Genomic DNA, 22,826 nt, shown 5'->3' on the forward strand with positions numbered 1-22,826 from the left:
TAAAGAAATCCAATAGTTCAATGAAAATAAAGAGGAAACTACTTCTTTTTCCTATCCAAATTCCCTTAACCCCCTGAAATCTATCAATAGGTCTCTCATCTGAAGTGAAGATGTTTGTCCATGGTCACCCAGTTAGTACTTTTCAGAGGCAGATGTGAGAAGCGAGTTCAAGGAAAGAAATTTAGAGCAAATAGGATATAATGCAAGCAGTTCTTGAATCCAGATCTTCTTTGCTCCCAAGCTTGCCTCTATCCACTTTACATTCTGACCTCTTTCAGTGAGGTCCTTGCCCTAGCCCTCCAATTCCCTGGGCAGGAACATCTGCAGTGGCTGTAGTGGTTTAGTTGGTTGCTTTTCTCCTCCCCCAAAATACACTCCCTGATCTTCATGGAGGAGATAAGGAGGCAGGTGCCAAAATAGAAGCTCCAGCTTCTTGAAATATTTCAATAGAGTTACTTTCTATGAAAGAAGATACAGGAGGAAGGGTAGGAGCCAAGAGCCAAGAGCCTAAGCAAAGCATAGAGAGCTGTTCTGATATATTTTATACCTGAAAAGTTCCTCAAGGAACTTCCCACTGAGAAGATACATCCTGAGGATCTGTTCTCCCATATAGATTAAGCATACTAATAATAATAATATCATGGAAAATACATTCTTTGGTATGATTTCTAAGAAACGAGTTGAAAACAATATTCATAAATGTTTTTATGTGACAAACACTGCTAAATGCTTGGGAGGGGGAATACAAGAAGATAAGATAGCTCCTACTCTCAAGGAACTTACATTCTAATAGGGAAGACAGCATGTCAAAGGTGCTACATTTGGAGTCAGAGGAACAGGGTTCAAATTCTAATTGCTACTTATTACTATGTGATCTTGAGCAAGACTTTGGCATTTGGTTTCCTAATCTGTAAAATGGAGGCTGAGAAGGTTTATGGACAAGATGACCATGATGTTCTGGTTGTTCTAAATCTGTGACTTTATGGTAACAATCCTTTGAGAGCATCTCAAAAGTTGTGTCAAGGCAAATATCCATTTAACTGTGACACTGAAGGAATGGCTTCTTGCTTGACAACACTATGCTATCAAGTATCACCTTGGCAAAGTTCAGTCAAGTGGTTTTAGTTATTTCTAATCCCCTTCTTTTAGACTGAGTGGAATATCAGCTCCTTTAAAAAGCATCCTCAGTCTTTGGAGGTTTTAAATCACCAGTGAAGCAGTGCTCAGTCCATTGAGACAGCTACAAAAAACAAAGGTCATTAGCTTGGATCCCTGGTCCGCATTTTCCCCATCAGGAGATAGTTGCCTCTTTTCAACTGACTTCTCTGCTGTAGATGAATTATTTCTCTAATCCAAAAACTCCATCTGGAGCTTTTTTCAGTAATTTAAGTAAATCTCCCAAAAGCTAGAGCAAAGCAGAATTATTCTAGAGGATTTTCAAGCCTGCTGAGTTGACATCCATTTTGTGGTAATCTCCATTTCACTGAAGTGTTTTCTCTGTGGGCTGTTGTAAGCCCCATTTAGTTGTACAACCAAGTTATTCCCTAAGAAAAATGAGGTTCCTAGGAAAGAGATGTAAAGATAGAAAAGACATATAAACATCATCCTTAGTAATATCAGTGCTTTTGACAGAATAATAAAGCATTTATTGAGTAATTACTATGTGACCCACACACACTTCATCTAAACTAAGTCTATTTGCTATTCATAACACATGCTACATCTTCTCTTGGAACACGTTCAAGGTTTAGCTTAAGTGTCTCCTCCTTGAAGAAATCCTTCCTGACTTTCTCAGTTATTAGTGCCACCTTTCCTCACACTCGTAAATCTTTGTATTTTATAGTTTGAATTTTGTATTTTTCTATATATGGATATAATAAATCTTTCTCCCACTAGGATTCAAGGTTTCTGAGGAAAGAAATTGTCTTACTTTTTTATTTGTATCCCTGATGCCTAGCATAGTGCTTGGCACATGGAAGATCCAAAATAAATGTTTTCTAATTTGCAGGTCATCTGTTATTATCATTCTTTTATCCCACTTACTCTTCCAGTTTACCTCTATTTGTGGATGTCTTTTATCTTCCTCAAACACAAGTGGACTTCCTATATCCTTTCCTTGTCCTTGACTCACCTACAATCTTTATTATTCTAAGGTTGTGGAGTTCCATGATTCTCAGATGAACACAGAATGTAAGTGTTGAATAAATGCTTGTGGATTGATTGGTACAGACTAAGAGATGCAGATGCAGTATATTGATTCTTTGATTTTGGTGAAAAGACTAACAAAAACCTAATTGAAATTGTACTATATCTTGAAGTGGTAAAGCATCATCATTCTTTTTAGAGAGAGGAGAAAAAACTTGAAATCTAGTACAATTTCTAATAAAATACTTTTCAACATAATGTTAAAGTTGGAATTTTGCAAGACATACTCACTATATATATATAATTTTTCATTAAAGCTTTTTATTTTCAAAACATCTGCATGGATAATTTTCAACCTTTACTCTTGCAAAACTTTGTGTTTCAAATTTGTCTCCTCCCTTCTCCTTACCCCCCTCCCTAGATAGCAAGTAATTGAATATATGTTAAGCATGTACAATTCTTCTATACATATTTCCACAAATATCGTGTTGCACAAGAAGTATCAGATTAAAAAGCAAAAAAAAAAATGAGAAAAAAATGCAAGCAAACAACAACAAAAAAGTGAAAATACTATGTTGTGTTTCACACTCAGTTCCACAATACTCTCTCAGGGAGCAGATGGTTCTCTTCATCACAATATCATTGGAACTGGCCTGAATCATTTCATTGTTGAGAAGAGACATATCCATCAGAATTGATCATTGTATAATCTTGTTGCCATGTACAATGATCTCCTGGTTCTACTCACTTCTCTTAGCATCAATGCATGTAAGTCTCTCCAGACCTCTCTAAAATCATTCTGCTAATAGTTTCTTATAGAACAATAATATTCCATAACATTCATATACCATAACTTATTCAGCCATTCCCCAACTGATGGACATCTACTCAGTAGAAATACCATTATAAAGACCATAATATTTTAAGCAGAATATATCTGTAATTTCCTGCACCTGGGAAGACTGAACCTGATGAGTCACTTGAGCATAGGAATTCTGAGTTGGTTAAAGCCAATTGGATGTCCACATTAAGTCTAGTACTAATATAATGAACCCTTAAAATTAAGGGAAGCCTCCAAAGGATGGATGAACTAGCCCACACTGGAAATAAAGCATATCAAAACTGATCACCACTGGGATCAGGTTCACAAATTACCACTGTACTTCTATCCCCAGTAAACTAAAAAAACTCAGTTTCCAAAAACAAGCAAAACACAATTCACAGATTAGACTGATCAGTGGAGCAAAAATGTTTTTTTCTGATTGAAAATATCTCATTTATGCAAAGAATTCACTAAAGTGCAGTTGTATGATGCACAAATATTAAAAAGATAAGGCTTTAGAGAGAGGCCCCAAATGCTGTTTGTCTATTCTATGTGGAAATAAGTACATTTGTATATAACCCATTGTATACTCTTTAGTTATTCTTCAGTTAATTCTCCTCAGGCAACATGAAGCATCAGTTCTAAGACTGTAAGACAGCCCTTATGCATATTTCAAGCTAATACTTTCCCCATTTTTTCCTCATTGCAGAAAAATCTCATTAATTCTGCTCCGTTGATTTGAAATTTATGTTAATTAGAGCAAAGGCCTAACTTAAGTTAAGCATTGTAATATCTGTGCAGAAAAGGTTTGCTAAATAACCATGATTAGAGTGGGATTTTCTATAATACTTGAGAGCAAACTGTTTTCAAGTATCAAGTTTTAGAAACATCTATTCACTTATAAATAATTGGCATGGTAATTACTACCATCAGGCAATACTTTAATTGAATTTGAATTATAGAAATATGTTTATTTTTCACAATTCCATAACTCAGACTTCAAGAAAAGAAAACTTGGTTTCCTTAGTTTGACTTCCAATTAATATAAATTTGTGAGGCTTTCCCGTGGCTTGGAGAAAGATAGGAAGAAGAAGGTTGCTTCCATTACATGTACTTTATTTTGCCCAATAACAAGCTTCTAAAGTGTTATTTCCGTTGACTCCTGTATGCAGACATAGGCAAGATGACGTCAATGGCCTCATGTAGCCTTGCTATAATGCTACTCTAGGGAACTGAGCCTTTCATTGAGTTACCTGGTCTTAATGATGATAAAATTGAAAATAAGTCCAGCAGTAGCTGTTGTAAAGAGCAAGCAACATTGATTTTCTATCAGAAGTTAATTTGGGCACACTATGCCCAATACATGTGAAGCTTTGTGCCTCCTAATGGTGGGGACCAAGTTAAACATTGTGAATTTATACATAATTGCCCTACATGCTATTCCCAATTTGGAAATCCAGTGGAAGTGAGATTGGTATGAAAGGAAGCTCTAATGAGCTGTGTATAACAGGGAATAGGAGCCCAGCAACAGGAGACAGCCGTCATGATGAGATGAATATTAGAAGTGTACTTTGGACACTAGCCAAGATCAGGAAAAGTTTTAGGGCCTCTGTTACAGATCAGACATAATGGGAAGCTGCACTAACTCTAGTGAAATGAGTCAGAAATGGTTTCTTTTCTTTTTAATTCTAAGGCCTCAATGCAGCAAAATTCAGTCATGCTGGTAAGATACTCTGGATGACTTATAACTCTCCAAATTCCTAACAAGTCTATAGACTTTTCAGAACTTATCAAGCTCTGCATCGTTTTCTTTCTCATATATTTTCCTTTTTGATCTGATTTTTCTTGTGCAGCATATAATTGTGGAAATATATATATAAGAATTGCCCATGTTCAACATATATTGGATACTTTACACCTAGGAGAAGGGGTGGGAGGGAGGAAAAAATTTTGGAACACAAGATTTTGCAAGGGTGAATGTTGAAAATTATCTATGCATATATTTTGAAAATAAAACAACCAAATAAATAAATAAATAAAATAAGAATCTAAAGGAAAAAAGAAAAGAATTTATCAAGCTCTCTGGCAGTAGCAATTGCTTTCTGTGTTAGCAATGCTGTCCTGTTCAAGAACACACATAAATCCTTGCACCATTAAAATAATAAGCTATTCAAGCTATAAGATGGAGCAAGCCATTGACCTGCTAATGAGATTGAAGTTGTTTTCCCAGTATTCCTTGTAAGTTGTGCCAGACCATCCATACTTCCTCCTGAGATATATTTTCTGGTATGTAATCTTATTACTTAGATTTGTGTTGGTTATATAGGCAATGAATTATCTAAACTAATATGAATCCCATGCAAGAATCATGTTCTGTTTTTGCCTCATTGCTACCATGTTCTACCTAACTGTACAACTTCTTATGCTGTATTCATAAGCTCGTGCCTGTTTTGCTTTTTATATTATAATCCAAGTCTTGTAACTGGCATCTGCTTATGATGAGATTTTCATATTTCACTAGCTCTAGCCAGTAGATATTTTAAGGTTACCACAAATATAAGAGGATTTTGCATGACATGGAATTTATCCATTACTGTCATATTCTAAACTAAGTAACACCTTAACAGTGTAAAAATCAAGGACTTCTTTTGCATAATTTAGGGTTTAAATTGAAGGTAGTTAATTTGATAGAATTGCTTTTTACTAAGAAGTGGCTATCATTTATGCAAATGCAAGTGATCCATTTTAATTATTACTGTTTTTTAGCGTTACTTTACCAGTTAGGGAGCAGCTAGGTGGGCATAGTGAATACAATACTGGGCTTAGAGTCAGGAAGACTCATCTTTCTCAGATACTTGCTAGCATGTGATACTGAATAAGTCACAATTCTATTTCCCTCAGTTTCTCATCTGTAAAATGAATTAGAGAAAGAAATGATAAACTACTAAAATATCTCTGCCAAGAAAACCCGAACGGGGGTCACAAAGAGTCGACCATGATTGGAATGACTGAACAAATTTTAAACAATGAATAAAAATCAAATTATTCTTCTACAAAATGAAGAGATTAGATGAGGTTGCTTCTGAGGCCTAGATCTTCCAGGTCTAGATTTATAATCCTGTTATCCTCAATCTTCTATTTACATTGTCACCTGCCTGCTTTATCATACATTTATCTATTAGCTAGCATTTTATAGGGTACTTTAACATTTGCTACTTGCTCCTGGTATCAAAAGCAAATAGAAATAGAACCACCAAACTGTATAAAGATCTTTGTGGATATATTGGCTTAGAAAGCCACACATTAACATTATCTATGTTATTTATTTTGTTAAATATTTTCAGTTTTATCTCAATTTTGTTCAACTACAAGAAAATTGTCCCATGTTTGAAAACTCTATTGTATATGCTATCTCATTTGTTTCTCACAACCTTGTGAAGGCAGTGCTAGGATTCTCATTTTACGGATGAGAAAACTGAATCTGAGAGATATTGAATAACTTGCCTAGAGTCACAGAATTGGTAAGTATCAAATGCAGAATTTGAATTCAAAAATATAAGACTAGACTGAATAAAAAGAGTAGCTTAGGTGGTAAGAAAAAAAATTGTAGAATTTCAAAATCCTCACATGATCCTAAATAACATCAATAACCAATCTGTTTCTAAAGTTCTCATTTGAATTTTCTATACATTCACTTGTCAAGTTCATCAACCTGCATATGTTTAGAATAAGAACACTTTCAGTCACTTTCACTAATCTTGCTATGCAAATTCAAGAGCATTTTTAAAAAGGAATGTTATTCATAAAAACAGTTTCCTCTCAAATGATCCCTCCATAATAATTCCAAGGGTTTTTCTTATTCAATGCTGATACTCAAGTCTTAATAAAGAATAATATTTACAATATTACAACAGGTCCCTCTATGCCTATATTTAGTAGGAGTTCTAGCATAAATGATATTTGCTTTCTCAAAATCTTTATTCTGCATCTTGAGATAATCATGGGGTTTTGGATTTTTTTAATTTGCTTATTTTTTTTTACTATCTGATATTAAAGCATATTTGCTTAATAAGAATCCCTGGTATTCTTGTATGGATTGCTATAGTGTTTTATATGACTTTTTTTGAAATTTTGAATGACTTCACTAATAAAATTAGTCTTATTATTCTTCTATACTTTATCCTTCTCTGATTTAGATATTAGGCCCATTTTTTTTTATAAAAGGAATCTCTGAATTTTTTTAGAATAATTAGTATAGTATTGGTACTAATTAGTCATTAAAAGTTTGATTAAGTCTTTGATTAAAAAAATAAAGAGCAGTCAGTTTTAATTGGATAGATTCAATAGAAGAAATGACTATAGGCATTTAATAGAAATGTGTACTAGAAACCTTCTTTAATAAGGAGCAAATCTTTTAAAATCTGATAATATTACTTGACTTTTTGCAGTGTTGGATCTTGACATTTCTGAAACAATATCAGCAGGATCTATTTTCATTAGTATTATCCTGGGGTATTCTGGAATTTACATTCTTTAATATAATATATAATACCATATGGTATCCTGCAGGAAAATTATCACTACATTTAGAGATTTGTTGGTGCTTAATAATTTTGAGTGAACCAGCTCACAGTTAAATAAACTATAATGAATACAAGTAATGGAAAACCAGACGGTTTTATAACATTACAACTTAAATCAGTTAAATAGTACAATGGACAGGATGCTAGGTCTGGAGTCAGAAAGATCTGAATTCCAACACTGCCCGAGACAGTTATTACTGTTTCCTTGGACAAGTCCCTTAATCTAATTGACTAAGTGTCCTTAACTATTAATAGAGATAATTATAGCATCTCTTTCCAACTCCTGCCCCAAAGTAATTGTGAGGATCAAATGAGATGATATTTGCAAACATTTAACACAACGTGTGGGATATAGTAACTTAGTAAATGCTTGTTTCTTTCTTTGCTTCTTTGGGATAGGTATGTTAAAAATGTATATTGTATAGCAGTCTTTTCCAGGGTGCTAAATGGACTCTGTGTTCTTTGCTTTCATTTTTCTAGCCACAGAGACTATCCCTATTGGAATACTCCCTTTGCCTTCATCATCATCCCAGAATGAAAAAGTCTCACCCCATCTTTAATTGTATATAAGGACAGTTTGTCTGCTTTTGTGGTTTACCAGCAATCAATGTAGTTTTACCATAACAGGAAATTGTTCTTCTGAGTGTCTTTGATGAATGTCTTCTGTGTTTAATGCTTAAATAATATCTTTGTTCTTCAGAATACCCAAGGACTGAAGAACATTCTGGACCAAAAAAAAAAAAAAAAACATTCACAATGGAAATTACTTTTATTGGGAAAAAACCAAACTTGATGACTTGTACCTTTAAACAAATTAGTCTCTAAATAGAACCTATCCAGAACTATAAATATTTTTAAAAACGCATCAAACTCATGAAAGATAATGACTACATTCTTCTATCTATGTCCTTCCCTGAGACCTAGCACAGAATGGGCAAAAATCAGATTGAAATGTCAAGGAAATGAAAAATGATAAAGGAAACATAACAGAAAGATCCATAACATGGTAGATCTTAGAGATCATCTCCCATTTTTTAGATTTTTTTTGGAAAAATGCACTTTGGAGAAGGGAGACAACTAGAGTATTGAATTTGGAACTAGTGGCTCTGATTTGAATCTGGGCTTTGCCAATTGCTTCCTTTGTGATACTGGGCAAGTCACACTTCTCTGAATTTCAACATTGTCATCTGTAAAATGGAGGAAATGTGCTTCATATATTCTAAGTCAAAATCTATAATCCTATGTCCTTGTGTTAGTTTTAGTAATCATTGTTCCACTCTTCAGGGTACTGTGGAATAAACCTTTCACCACTGTTCAAAAACTTCAGCCTGATGAATCTCTTTGGCTAAAAGAACCTCCTCTTTTAGTCGGTTTGTCCTGAAGCAGATCCTTAGAGATATTCCTTTTGTCTGGGTCATTGATCCTCAAGGTCAAAGTTTGTGCCTAATGCTTCTTTGGATTATCAGTACCTTATTATAATGCTTTGTTTTCAATAAATGATTGGTAATGATGAAGAGGATGAAAATGATGATGTCAGATGATGATGGTGATGATAATGATGATGATAATGGACTATGAGGAGCTACCAGATGGTAGCTATGTACTGTTTGTTTTGCTGAAACAAACCTTTAGATCTTTTTTGTTATACTCATCAAAATAATTCTGGTAATGTTATTTTATCATTTCCATAAGGCTTTGTTCAGTCATTTTTCAAGTGTATCGAACTCTTCATTATCCCATTTGAGGTTTTCTTGTTAAAAATAGATACTGTAATAGTTTACCATGTCCTTCTCCAGCTCAAATGAGAAACTGAGGCAAACAGGGTTAAGTGATTTACTCAGGGTCAGACAGCTAGTTAAGTGTCTGAGACCAAATATGAACTCAGAAAAATCAATCTTCCTGACTCCCTGACTAGCACTTTATCCACTGTGTGACCTAGTAGCCATACTCATAGGGTTTATGAAGAAAATTTTAGGCTAGATCTCGGGAGACTCTTCCTAACCATTACAGCTATAGAGATGAGCTGCTTTTGTAGTAAGAGATTTCCTTCTACCATCACCCTCTCCCTCATTCTCTTATCAAAGCTCCTCAAACAAAAACTGAATGACTACTAGGAGTCCATTCATGTATAGACTGAACTAATTGGATTATGAGTTTTCTTCCAAATCTGAGATTCAACTATTCTGTGATTCTAGAACCTATTTAAAGGTATTTAGGGAAATACCTTGCAATTCATACACATATATTTAAAGCTTAGATTTTCTTTTAATTTAAGATTATCTGCTATTTTACTATTTCAGAGACTCATAAAGCCAAGACTAGTATTATAATTTAGTGAGGGAGCCCTATCCATGCTCTCTTCTGTGCTCTACCTCCCTACCAGATGCCTGGAAATGACTGTATCAAGTCTCAGAATTGGCAATTCATTCCCTCCCCTCCACACACAGGAGTGTGAACACACACGCGCGCACAAACACATACTCCTTTATTTTCTAGATCCTCTTTATGTTTTGTGCTGTTTTCCTTGTAAGTAAAGATTATTAATTTTTGTTGTTGTTTTTTTTTTCTATTTGCATCACCAGCACTTAACACAGAGCCTGGCATAAAGTAACATTTGACAAGTGATTTATCTATTTATGTATCTATCTAATACACAATTTTATTTGGGTAATTTTATGTCATAATATCAAATTGCTATGGAGTCCATTACCACTAAAAATAATAGCTTACACTTATATGCACATTACAAATATCTCATATCCTCCCAACAACTTTGGGAAGTAAGTACTGTTATCATTTCTTTTTTTATACAGGAGAAAAATAAGACAGACTAAGTGACTTGCTTTGGGTAACACCAATCCAAAAAAGTATCTGAGGCTACCATTGAACTGAGATCTTCCTGATTCAAAGTCTAGTGTTCCATTCACTGTTCCATCTATCTACAGTCACCATGCTGGTGGCTATGTTGAATAGCTGCAGCAATCCTAACATTCTTCAGGCACCATATAATTTCCCTCCCAATAGAATCATCCTCTTGGACTGTTCTAACTGACTCACTTCAACAATTAATAACACTCCGTGTTATACATTAATAACACTCCATATATATATATATATATATATATATATATATATATATATATATATATACATACATACTTGTAATATCAGAATATTTCCTTCTACTTCCAATTTCTCAACATGATGTGGAGGCTTCTCTAGGTTCTCATATGTCTAACAAGATCCAAAATGGCAATTCCTATCAAGCTAGAAAGGCTTAAATATTAGCAAGGAAGCCTGAAACTGTTGTCTCAAATCAGCTTAATCAAATGCAGAAAGTCTCATTAACAGAAGTTTTCCTATCAAGTGATGAATATTATCAGCCACAGAAATTCACACTAAGTTTTCTCAAGGGAAAGGAGTCTTTTGATAAATATCAGAGAGGGTATACTTTTGTTGATGAAACCTAGAAGTCTCATAGGATCATAGAAATAGGAGAAACCTCCAAAGCCATTTTGTCCAGTGTCTTCAATTTATGGGTGAGGATACTGAGTTCCAGAGAATTAGGTTGAATGACTCCCAAGATCACACAAGTAGTGAGTTATCAAGTGTTATTATACTCAAAGAGGGCTGGGTTGCCTCCCTCTCCTAACACAATTGAAGGTTGATTTTTTAAAACCCACTTCAAAATTTGTTTTCTTGCCTTCACTTTGCGTTCTTTCCACTCTTGTTTTATCTTATCATATAAAATAGTTCTCTTTTATAGCATTTTAACACTTTATCCTTCTGAAGGGATTTGATAATAGTAATATTCATCACAGAATTCTCAATAAAGAGCTTGTCAATTTAGTGATTAGCACTAATCGCTAGTGGGGGTGGGAGGAGTACACTTGAATCCTGTAGCAAACTCCTCCATACCAAAAAGAAAAGATTTTAATAAATGGATTAGTTTCTTGTCTCTGGCACTTTTGACATATCCTGTCGGAGCTTCCCTGGGAACTAAAATCATCTCCATAAATTATATTATCATTTCAAAGGTACAGCAACAGATTGTCTTCTGTACCAAAAAAAATTAGATAAAATAACCCAGTATCATCCATCTATACTCGTGTATGATGCTCAGCTGGAGAAACACATCTTCTCTACATAAGATTTTGGACAACGGGCATTATTCAAAGTTAATTCCAATCAGTTTCTTGTCACTTTAAATAGCATCTATATTTTGATTTATAATTGAGCCTGTTCTTTTTGTTATCTTATAGGCTTCCTTCTAGCATGGAAGATGGTAGGCACAGAGGGAAATGAGTGAGTAGCAGCATGTCCAGGTATGGCCAGGAGTGGTAAAGTGAGGTATTCTGTCCCTATGCTTTGTGAGGTCACTAGGAGCCGGATACCTCCAGCTAAGCTCTCCACCCGGTCACTTCCCCGAGCCAGATTGTTCCTTCTATTTGATGCTTTGGCTCAGTAAAAGATAAAGGGGAAACATAACAAAATAGGCATATGTCCTGGGATTTGATGTGACGAAAGGGATCCATCAGCCCACCTGGGGTCCCACAAGGATTCACGAGTGATAGAACACAATGGCTATTTTAACATATGGTCAGTTACTCTGCCCCTCCTACACACAACATGACCCTGTCTCCTACAGAGACTAATTCCTCCTTTCCTTGGCTCGTAGCCCTCATTATTCATACTGAAACAATCTTTAATTTTGGTCAGTTTTAGAGAATTCAAATCTGTTTGCAAGTGGTGATGGATACTTTTCTGTTTCTGGACAGAAATCAAGGACTCTCTGACACAAAGCCGTGTCAAAAAGAATCTCAGAATTATAGCTTTAGAACTGGAAGAGACCTTCAAGATTTGCATGCATAGTGTTCTTTTTTCCCCTCAATTTTTCCCCATCTGGGAAGATACGTTGTTGTGTGGTATCTTCTGTTTTTGTTGTCATTCAATAGTTTCAGTCATGTCCGGCTCTTCATGACCTCATTTGGGGTGTTCTTGACAAAGATACTTAGAGTGGTCTGCGCTTCTCTTTTCCAGTCTATTTTAAAGATAACAAAAGTGAGGCAAACCAGATTCAGGGACACACAGCTGGTAAGTGTGTAAGGCCAGATTTTAACTCTGGTAAGTGTGTGAGATTTGCTTAATCCGGGCCTGGTGCTCTATCCACTACACCACTGAAATGCCCTTAGGTTCTATCTTAAATGAGCTAAATTTAGAAGATCCAATATCTTAAAGAACCTATATAGGAGTTCTGAGGTATTAAGAAGATCTGATTTAAAATTCTGGACCTATGGCTTACCTGTATGACTTTGGACCACTTGTATTCCTTGAATGTTGGTTTTCTCATCTGTGAAGTTGAGGACATCCCAGCAGATGATCTATAAGTTCTTTCTATCTCTAAATCTGGGATCCTACAATCAATTGTTATGCTTTTCTATTTTGTTGAAGAAACAAAAGTTCAGAGAGGAAGTGACTTAACCCAGATAACATAGCTCATAAGAAGCAAAGCCTGGAATGCTATTTGGATTTAAGAAGAAATCAGAATGATAACTTAGTTTATATTCCCCTTTGATGATGGCATACAGAAGAAACTTTTACATATGGCTCATATCAAATGCTAGAATACCTCAAGGGGAGGTTATTATTATCACTAAAAAAAATGCAAAAATAGGTTGGGTCAACAAAAGAATAGAATAGCTCCATATATGTCCTATTCTATTTCATGGTTGGCTATACAAACCCTCTCCAATATAACCAAATAATGTTGCTGTATCTTTAATATTCATAGATAAAATTTGTGACATTATTGGAATATATCTAGTCTCAGTCTGAATCGATTCAACAAGCATTCATCAAGCATCTACTATGCGTCAGGTACTATAGGAAGCTTATATCAACTGTTCTTCAGATTTAATTTTTAAGATGTATTCTTACTAAATTATTTAGAACAGAATTTTTGTCTAAATTGCCTAATATTCTTTAAGTGTTGCAGATTGGATCAATTTTTATTTTGCTTTTATCTGAAACTTTAATTTCACTGATATAGGGAACTCCCAGATTAATAAATTCTCTCCATCAATTTAGGTCAACATTTCTTCTGCAAATTATAGTCTGAAAGTTTCCTTGAGCACTGAGAAGTTAAGTGATTTCTCCAGGATCACTCAACCCCAATGCTTCAGAGACTATTTGAATCCTGCTCTTTCTTTGAATCCTACTTTGAATCCTACACACACACACACACACACACACACACACGACACATATGTGTGTATATATGTTTAAATAACATATATTTTCAAATACATGTATATGTGCACATATACACATATATTTTGTATACAAATTGTATATCCATTTGTATAATTGTGTAATTTCTTTATCTATATATATATACATTTTAAAAATATGAATGGACACAATTCATAGATTTTTAATGGTTTAACTGTATATTAACAGAAAAAAGTTCATGTTTACTTCATTAATTATATGACTCATGATCTACTGAACTGAAAAAAATTTATAAGTGTAAAGTTTAAAAATCTGGCATAGAAATGCAACTCTTAAAATAAATCAACTAAAAAAGCATGATTCTTATGAAATACTTTTTGTTGATACTTTTTAGGGGAAAAGTTGTGACATTATGTTCAGAATTAGATGAAAAATTACAAGAATGTTTGAATATCAGTAGATAAATTTTCATATATCTTGTATTGAAAAAAAATAAATGGCTGGCATTCAAGTAGAATTAAAGATCTAATGTAATATTTTAAATTGCAAATCACAATATTTTCAAAACTGTGAACTTTACTATCCTTTAAATTGTCCTTTTTAGATGAAATTCATTTTTTCAATTACCACGCATGTATATGCTCTCCCTCCCATCTCAATCCCACAAAAAGGCAAACCATTGTAATAAATATATTATATTCTATATTTTCCATGTCAAAAATGTGTTTTATTTTGCATATGTATTCTTTGCCAAGAAATGGCTAGCATTTTTTAAAATTTTTATTAAGTTTTCTGTTTTTAAATTAAATGCAAAGATAGTTTTCAACATTCATCCTTGCAAAACCTTTTATTCCAAATTTTTCCCCTTCTTACCCTCACTTCCCTTCCCTAGACAGCAAGGAATACAATATAAGTTAAACATGTGTAATTCTTCTAAAACATATTTCCATATTTATTGTGCTACATAAGAAAAATCAGATCAAAAAAAGATGATCATATTTCTTTAGTCCCTAAACACTGTTCATTTTTATGATTATTGACTTATGTAAATTGTTACTTAATATCAGTATATAAATGACTTTCCATATTTCTCTGAAATCTTCATCATTTCATATAGAGATATGAACTATTGAATTAATATGCCATCATTTGTTTATTGACATCTTTGTTTTCAGTTCTTTTCCATCACAAAATGTGTCTGTGTTGGGAAAGGGGATATTGACATTCAAGACCTTTTCTTCTTTCTTTAATTTCTTTTGGGTATGGGCCTAGTAATGAATAGTATTGCTGGGTAAAGTAGGACCAGGTGATAAATTACTTTCCAAAATAACTGTACAAAAAGAAGTTGGAAAAACTGGAACTCAGTCTGGCAGAAATTAGGTTTATGTCAACACCTCATACCACAAATCAAGCTGAACTCCAGATTGCTACATGATCTAGACATAATAGGTAACATCATAAGTGAATTAGAAGACCAAGGCAACATTAGCTGACAAATCTATAAATAGAGGAGTAGTTCAGAACTAAACAAGGGATTGAAAATCTATAATTTTGATTACATAAAATTCAAAAGGTTTTGTAGAAACAAAACTAATGTGCCTAAAATTATAAGGGAAATAAGCACCAGGTCAAGAAATTTGTAGCAAATTTCTCTGAATAAAGTGTCATTTCTAGTATATATAAATACTTATTCATATTTATAAGTTTAGGAGTCATTACCTAATTGATAAATGGTCAAAGGTATGAACAGGAAGTTCCCAAGAAAAGACCATCAAGAGGATCTACTTCCATATTTTTTAGAACTTCTCCAAATCACTAATAATTAGAGAATGCACATAAAGTGACTCTGGGTTTCTACCTCAGATTTATCAGCAAAGTTGATAAAAATAGGGGAAAACAATATGTGTTGAAGGAGCTATAGGAAAAGATATTAAAAATCTTTTTAAAATATTAAATTTATTCTATTATATGTTATCATATATTATATTATAGTTTAACCACCTAAAGTTGTGGTCTTTGATTTTTTTTTACTGAGGCAATTGGGGTTAAGTGACTTGCCCAGGGTCATATAGCTAGGAAGTATTAAATGTCTGAGGCAGGAAGGTCCTCCTTACTTCAGGGTCGACGATCTATCCACTATGCTATCTAGCTGCCCCCGGTTTTGTTTGTTTTTTTATGTTTTTTATTTTAAAATGTTATTTACCAATAATGCTTTTAAAACATTAGATTTATCAGATTTCATGCTGCCTCATTCTGAAGATCAGAACCACAGAACTGAAGAATCTTAGACTTGAAAGGAATCTTAGATGTCATGTAGTCCAACTTATGTAGGAAGAAGTTCCCACTTTACAACATAACTCATGTCTCTAGATGGTTGTGAAGTAGGGGGAAAAAAACCTCAGGTGTTTTCTTTTTTGTGATAGTTTGATGTAAGATACAATAAAGAATTCAATCATTCACTTTTTGGACATATCATGCCATCTTTCTAGACATCAATTCCCTACTTTGAAAAATGAAGGGATTTAATTAGTTGATCTAGAAGTTCTGATATTCTCTGAATCTCAGAAAAGAGTTCTTAACCCCAGCCCATCAACTTGTATTTTAATATTGTGATGATATTTTATATAATTGTTTTTTTTAACCTGAGTATTTTAGTTTTTTTATTTTAAAATATTATTTCTAAAAAAGGATCTGTACGCTTCACCAGAATGTTATGATGGAAAGGAAGAAGTCAATGCCATGGAAAAAAGGTTAAGAATCCTTGTACAACTGTTAACTTAAGAAAACATGGTCATGATAATCACTAGGGTATTATTAAAGGCAAGCAGATGTGATTCTGTCCATCTAAGCATTATAGTTGGCTGCAGGCATAGATAACACTGCAATTTCCTATATACAACAGGAAAATTTATGATGAGTCTACAAATTAAGAAAGCTGAGGCAAACAAGGAAAAGTCCACCAATGAACTGGGTTTGAAGCAATCTAGAAAAGATTTCTAAGAAATTATATGATGGGTTTTACTGGGGTTTTAGGGGGAGTAGAGGTTTTTTTTTTTTGGTTGATTGATCTTTTAGTCATTTTTGTGACCATTCTTGTTAATGTCTGTAACTTACTGGAACATGTTTTCTTTTTGTGTGTCCATCAGCAACTTTGAATCCTCATTGATGTATGAAGTTTCCGAGCAACAGTGCAGTGGCACTGAAAGTTCAGGAAGCAGTTTGGGGAGCTCAGTCACAGCCTGTAAAAAGGTAACCTCTCTTTAATCTTTACTTTCACCTCAAAGGAAGGGCTTGGCAATCAACCTGTATTTATTATCTCCTATGGCTTTTATTTAAAAGTATGTACAAGGAAGGAAGGAAGAAAACAATGATAATCACCTAGAAATTTTATTATTCTTTAGTGAGTTTCTAAAATATGAATTTTCTGGTGATAGTTGTTTATCTTTTTGTCATTGTTTTTCTTAATATTCAATGCTTAGAGACACTAACCCATTCACAATATATTCAAAAGCTATAGTAATTTTATAATATTTTCTTTGACCTTGAATAAGTCTACAAAGAAAGGGACATTGCTGGAATTGTGTTCTGACTACATTTGTTGTTGTTGAGTCATTTCAGTCATATCCAACTGTCTATAACTTCATTTTGGAGGCTCTTTAGCAAACATATTAGAATGGTTTGCCGTTTTCTTCTCCAACTTATTTTTACAGATATGGAACTGAGGGAAACAGGTTAAGTTATTTGCTCAGGGTCACACTAGTTAATGTCTGAGATCAGATTTGAACTCATAAAGTTGAGTCTTCCTGATTCCAATCCAGTGCATTCAGAGATATTTATAGAATTGAAGTGACTTTAATGGATCTATGATGGATCACAATCTCTCTATGCTTTCTCCTCTTCTATGATCTTAATACATGTTTTTCTTATAAATCTTTCATAAAGGCTCTACCCAGCATAGATGGATTCTTTATAAATGTGTCATCTCTTTAACTTCCAAGTATTTGCACAAGCCATTTCCATGTCTGAAATGTACTTCCTCCTCATTTCTGACTTTCAGAATCCTCATCTTACTTCAAAACTCCAATCAGATACCAATTGAATGTGCAGATCACTGAATGTTAAAAGTATAAAGGAAGTCAGAGATTCTTTAGTCCAACCTCACAATTTTATAAATATGTAAAGCAAATGCCAGATAAAGTGGCTTGCTTAAGGTCATGTTGCCTAAGACTAGGAGCCAGGCTCCTTGATTGTCTTTCTAGTCTCAAACCTGTGGTTACAGTGGATTCTTGTATTTCTATTGTGTATTAAGTGTCTGTTATATACAATGTACTATATTGTTTCCCTAACTCCAAGTCTCAAATCATAGCTCAGACTTGGGTCTTCTTTCCTGGAGTAGAACCTATAGGGTAATTTTACTATAATTACAAATGTAAAAGCCAGAGACATATAACAGTGTCAACATATTCTAACATAGTTTTAATCTCCCATCTGCTATGCTAATTTCACCACATTTACCATTAGAACAATTCCTTGGTTTCTCCTTATATGAAGCAGGCTGGCATAGTGAGCAAGTTATTTAAATTCTCTCTGAGTCTCAATTTCCTCATTTCTAAAATGGGTGTCATAATATCTGGAGAAGCTATAACATAAAGCTGTTGTGAAACTCAGATAAAACAAAGTATGTAAGCATTGTGTAAACTTTAAATTGTTGTTTAAAAGTGTCAGTTATTATCTACATAACCAAATACTTACCTAGGGACTCTGAGATTACAATCAATTAAAAAAAGATCAGACAACCACATGTGGCAATACATGAAAAGTTAAATAATACTTAGAGGAAAACTAGGCAAGAGATGTCATAGGAAATTATCAGATTAAATCCCAAATAACACATGGACAAGAAGTACTCTTAGCGTAGAAGTAGGAGAGGTCACATAACCAACAAATATGAGTGGGAAGGAATCTTCCTTGTATAATAACTTTACAAAAGTTTTAAAAAATTAAAAGCTTAAATATATTATTATAAGATAGATATGAAATTAATTGAGGGTATATCAATGTTGTAAAATATCTAATAAGAATGGGTAGCCTTCCCAGAGTCTCTGTTTTTAAAGTCCTACAATGTACCTTCAGAAAGGAATGAATTTACATTGTGGAATTTTAGTCAGCATAGTAATCAAAATATGAGAGAGAAATGGTGAGTGTAGTGGGACTGATGCCCTCCAAATGGTAGCAGAAGTGTTTCGCTTGATATTCCAACTACATTTTTTCCATCTCCTGCCATTCCGTTTAAATCAAATATCCAAAGTTTAAAATTAAATTATAAATATGATTTGTGTATGTGTATGTGTGCTGAGATCACAGGGCACTAGAACTTAATCTGAAAGTGAAAGAAGCTTTAAGAAGCAACTATTTAGATTTTTCTTTTTAAAGATAAAACTAATTGAATAATGTGGCTACAATATATTAGGTGCTAGTACAGATAAATGTGAATGGGCCCTCCTAATAATAAAGATATGATCCAAGATAGGATCACATAAATACAAATGAAGCAAGATAGTAAGATAAAGCAAAGGGGGAAAGATCATAGGGTAGTTGCATCTGCTTCAGTCCATGAAAGAAGAGTGGGTTTTCAATAGAAGGAAGATGAAGGTTGGAATGAGATGGAATGATCTAAAGTCATCCAGGCATAGGGTTGATGTGAACAAAGTTACAGAGACAGGGAAAAACAATGCAAGAATGGATGATCAAAGAGAGTCCAAATTCATTTAACCAAGAGCATGTGAAAAATATGGGCCAGATCTTTTTTGAGATTTATTTATGTCAAGATCAAGAAGTCATACTTTATTTTAAAAATCTTCCCCTTCATAAAAGTACTTTTAGAATATTATTCAATGTATATGATGAATGGGATTGAAGATAAACAATAGAAAAGAAAAAATGAATAAAATAATATAGATGAGAAGTGGCTAAATGTTGAATTATAATGGGAATTTTAAAAAAGGTGCTGGTGCAACAGATGTTGTAGAAATAGAAACAAAAGGAGTTATTATCTGATTTTATTTGTAAAGTAATTTGTCAAAAAGGGAAGAGTTAAAGATGACTGAATCATGGAATCAAAGACTATTGGAGAAGGAAAAAACCTCAAAGATTATTTAGTCTAAAACATATTTCAAACACTGGGGGTGAATTATATAGGAGGAAAGGGTATCAATAAACTACAACATACCCTATAATTGATCATCTGGTCTTTGTTTAAAAGTCTTCAAGGAGGTATAAACCATTATCCTTTAAGGATCTCATTCCATTCTTGGGTATCCTTTGTTATTTGGAACATTTTTTTCCTTACGGCAAAACTAAATGTGTCTCTTTGAACCTTCCACTCAAGCTTCTCATGCTGCTCTCTGGGGCCAACCAAAATAAGGTACATCCCATTTCCCAGTGCTCCAAGTTTATGATGTCTATAAGCTGGGTCATTGGAGGATGAGTATCCCTTTAACAGGAATAAAGAAAAAAAGGAGAAGCTTTAATAATAGAAAAAAATGAGTTTAATGTGCAACATGTTGAATTTGGAATTCCTAAAGCTGAGGAAGAAGTTAGAGCTGAGACTTTAGGATGGTCATCAGATATAACCCGAAACCTTGTACCATGTCTTTGATTCTTGATACCAATGCAAACTCCCATTTAAGAAAGGAAAGAAAATGCTTTAAAATACAGACCAAGTAATAGCTCATATTTTTATAGTACCTCAAAGTCTTAAAACATAAAAAGCACTTTCATCACAATAGCCTAAAGGAGTGATTCTAGTTTACATACAGGGAAACTGAGAATCAGAGAAGTGAAGTATCTTGGCCACAGTAACATAGTTAATGAGAATCAGAAGCATCTCTTGACTACAAGACCAGCTCTCTACTCCCTATTCTATTCATTCTAAATGTTGGAATTGTTGCTTGTTTGTCCTTCTTTCTAGAAAAGGCATCATGGTATTAGGAAGGTGATGTCATGACTTTCAGGTGAATTGAATTTAAGTGAAACAGGGCTGTGCAAAGTTGCCAGCCTCCCTCTCTCTTCTGGAGTCATCTGAGCCCAGTGGAAAGATAAATATCAGAACAATTGGTGATGCCCCCACCGACTTCATGCAGTGACCTTTTTAAGAAAAGGTCTTTAAGAGGCCTGTTTGTCTTAAGCAAGACCCATCCAATGATTAAGGTTAGGTAAGAAATAAGGACAAAAATAGTTTCTTTTATCTAATGAAAAATCAACTGGGTCAGGTAGAAGACCTTCATAGTTTCTGGCTATTTATATTCACTCTGAACCATCAGAACCTAAACAACCACCCAGTGACACTTGGGCTAAGACCTATTGTTGAGAAATCAGTGAGAGCTAAAGTGGTTTGGGTTTAAAGCATAATTCATAAAAAAGAAATATAACCTGTAAACCCAAGATATCTTGCTAGGTTTCAGCAATCAAATTTTATATTTTGGGGGCAAAATACCAGAATTCTCTATATGAACAGAGGGAGAGAAAGGAGGAAGAGGACAAAGGAGAAAAGAAGGAAGGGAGAGAGAAAGGAAAGCAGGGGAGAAATAGAGAGAGGAGGGAAGAAAGGAAAAAGAAAAGAAAAAGAAGGAAGGAACTATGTTTTCCAAATAGAATGGACAGTTGAGTTCTCAGTGGGCAACTACTACTACTCAGAGATTGTTGTTTATCCTTCATTCTGGAAGAGGAGTATTCTTAATAATCAATAATAAAAGAAAGCCATTATGCATAGTATACAGTACTGACTTGCTCAATTTCCACGATCAAAAGGATTATATTCAATTTCACATCGCCAACAACAACCAGATATTTATAGTGTGTGTTTTGCTCCTCAAACTGCAATTCTGATAGACAGGAGATACTATAACCAACTCTCCTAATGAGGCTTTTATGTGAAAAAAAAAGTTGAAGGAAAATCAACCTACCATTTCACCACCTTTTTTTTAATCGTGTTAATTAAATCTATTTTAAACTTGAACTTAGTAGAATCACTGGACTGAAAACACTTCTGGGTTTCTAGAGGCAAGGTTTGATCTTAACAAGCCATCTGATTAGGTCTTTCAAGTTGCTGGAGATTTTCTAGGCAGAAGTGGTTCTCTTCAAGCTGTACTAAAGATATTGCCTTAGGCAGCACAGATCCATTTGAAAGAGGGCCCCTTCGGATGTCCCTTGACATTTCATCTTATTCTGCAAAACGCACTTTCATCCAATCTCATATTTTTCTGATGAGCTGTAATTAATTAAAATAATTCACTTAATCTTTTCAGGAATCATTATACAAAGGAGATATTGAAAGGTTACCTCCTATATAAAAATTAGAATTTATAGATATTATAGGTCACAATTTTATTGCTTTTGATTAAAAGCCATTGCAAGATTTAAGAACCTATGGATTATTTTTAAGGGAAAAAGATGTTGCATTATGATTAGTGTTTTTGAAAAGTTTTACCACTTTGGAATTTTAAGTAGTGGCTCCCTGCAGCAGAGATGGGCTTTTCTTTCTGATAGTAAAACATATATGTTTTGTACTTTTGGAAATAGCAGTTGAAGGAGAGTACATTCTTCATGCTGTGATCCCTGATCAGCAAATTCTCCTCTCTACCGGATAGGTGACTCTATCCTGCTATCACATTGCAAGACTATGGCAAGAGAATGATGCTATCATGGTATCTCTTTTCTCCAAATGAGAATACACAAGAATACTTTGAATAAGGTACAATGGAAAGATCACTGTTCTTGACCTCTGGTGTCCGTTATCTGTATGATCTTGGGCTAATATTTAACCTCCCCAGTCCTAAGTTTCCTATCAGCCCCTTTCAGTTCTAGAGTTATGATGTCATAAGAGAGGCTTAAGATTTTTGAACTAGATTATCCCCTTGAAGAAAATAGCATTCAAGAAAGATGAGAAAAATTAACCAGACAGTGAGGAATCCTTAGATTCAGAGAAACTAAGCAGGAAGTTATAGTTCTCCAGACAAGGTTATAAAAGAAAAACTATAGGGAAT

At 33.9% G+C, this 22,826-nt stretch overlaps 1 protein-coding gene across 4 annotated transcripts in view; it reads left to right on the forward strand.

Annotated features, from left to right (window-relative positions):
- SPHKAP (SPHK1 interactor, AKAP domain containing) overlaps positions 1–22,826 on the forward strand; it is a 154,231-nt gene that overhangs the window by 34,164 nt on the left and 97,241 nt on the right. For 2 of the 4 annotated variants that reach the window (XM_051983382.1, XM_051983384.1), the window contains exon 1: positions 16,606–17,031. In XM_051983382.1, the coding sequence (XP_051839342.1) occupies positions 16,882–17,031 (150 nt within the window). In that variant the 5' untranslated portion in view covers positions 16,606–16,881. Of the gene's footprint in view, positions 1–16,587; positions 17,032–22,826 lie in introns of those variants that run through there. The other 2 variants (XM_051983383.1, XM_051983385.1) reach the window with 2 other exon arrangements.

The sequence above is a fragment of the Antechinus flavipes genome, chromosome 3 (genome assembly GCF_016432865.1).
Source record: "Antechinus flavipes isolate AdamAnt ecotype Samford, QLD, Australia chromosome 3, AdamAnt_v2, whole genome shotgun sequence".
In the NCBI taxonomy this organism is placed as follows: Eukaryota; Metazoa; Chordata; class Mammalia; order Dasyuromorphia; family Dasyuridae; genus Antechinus; species Antechinus flavipes.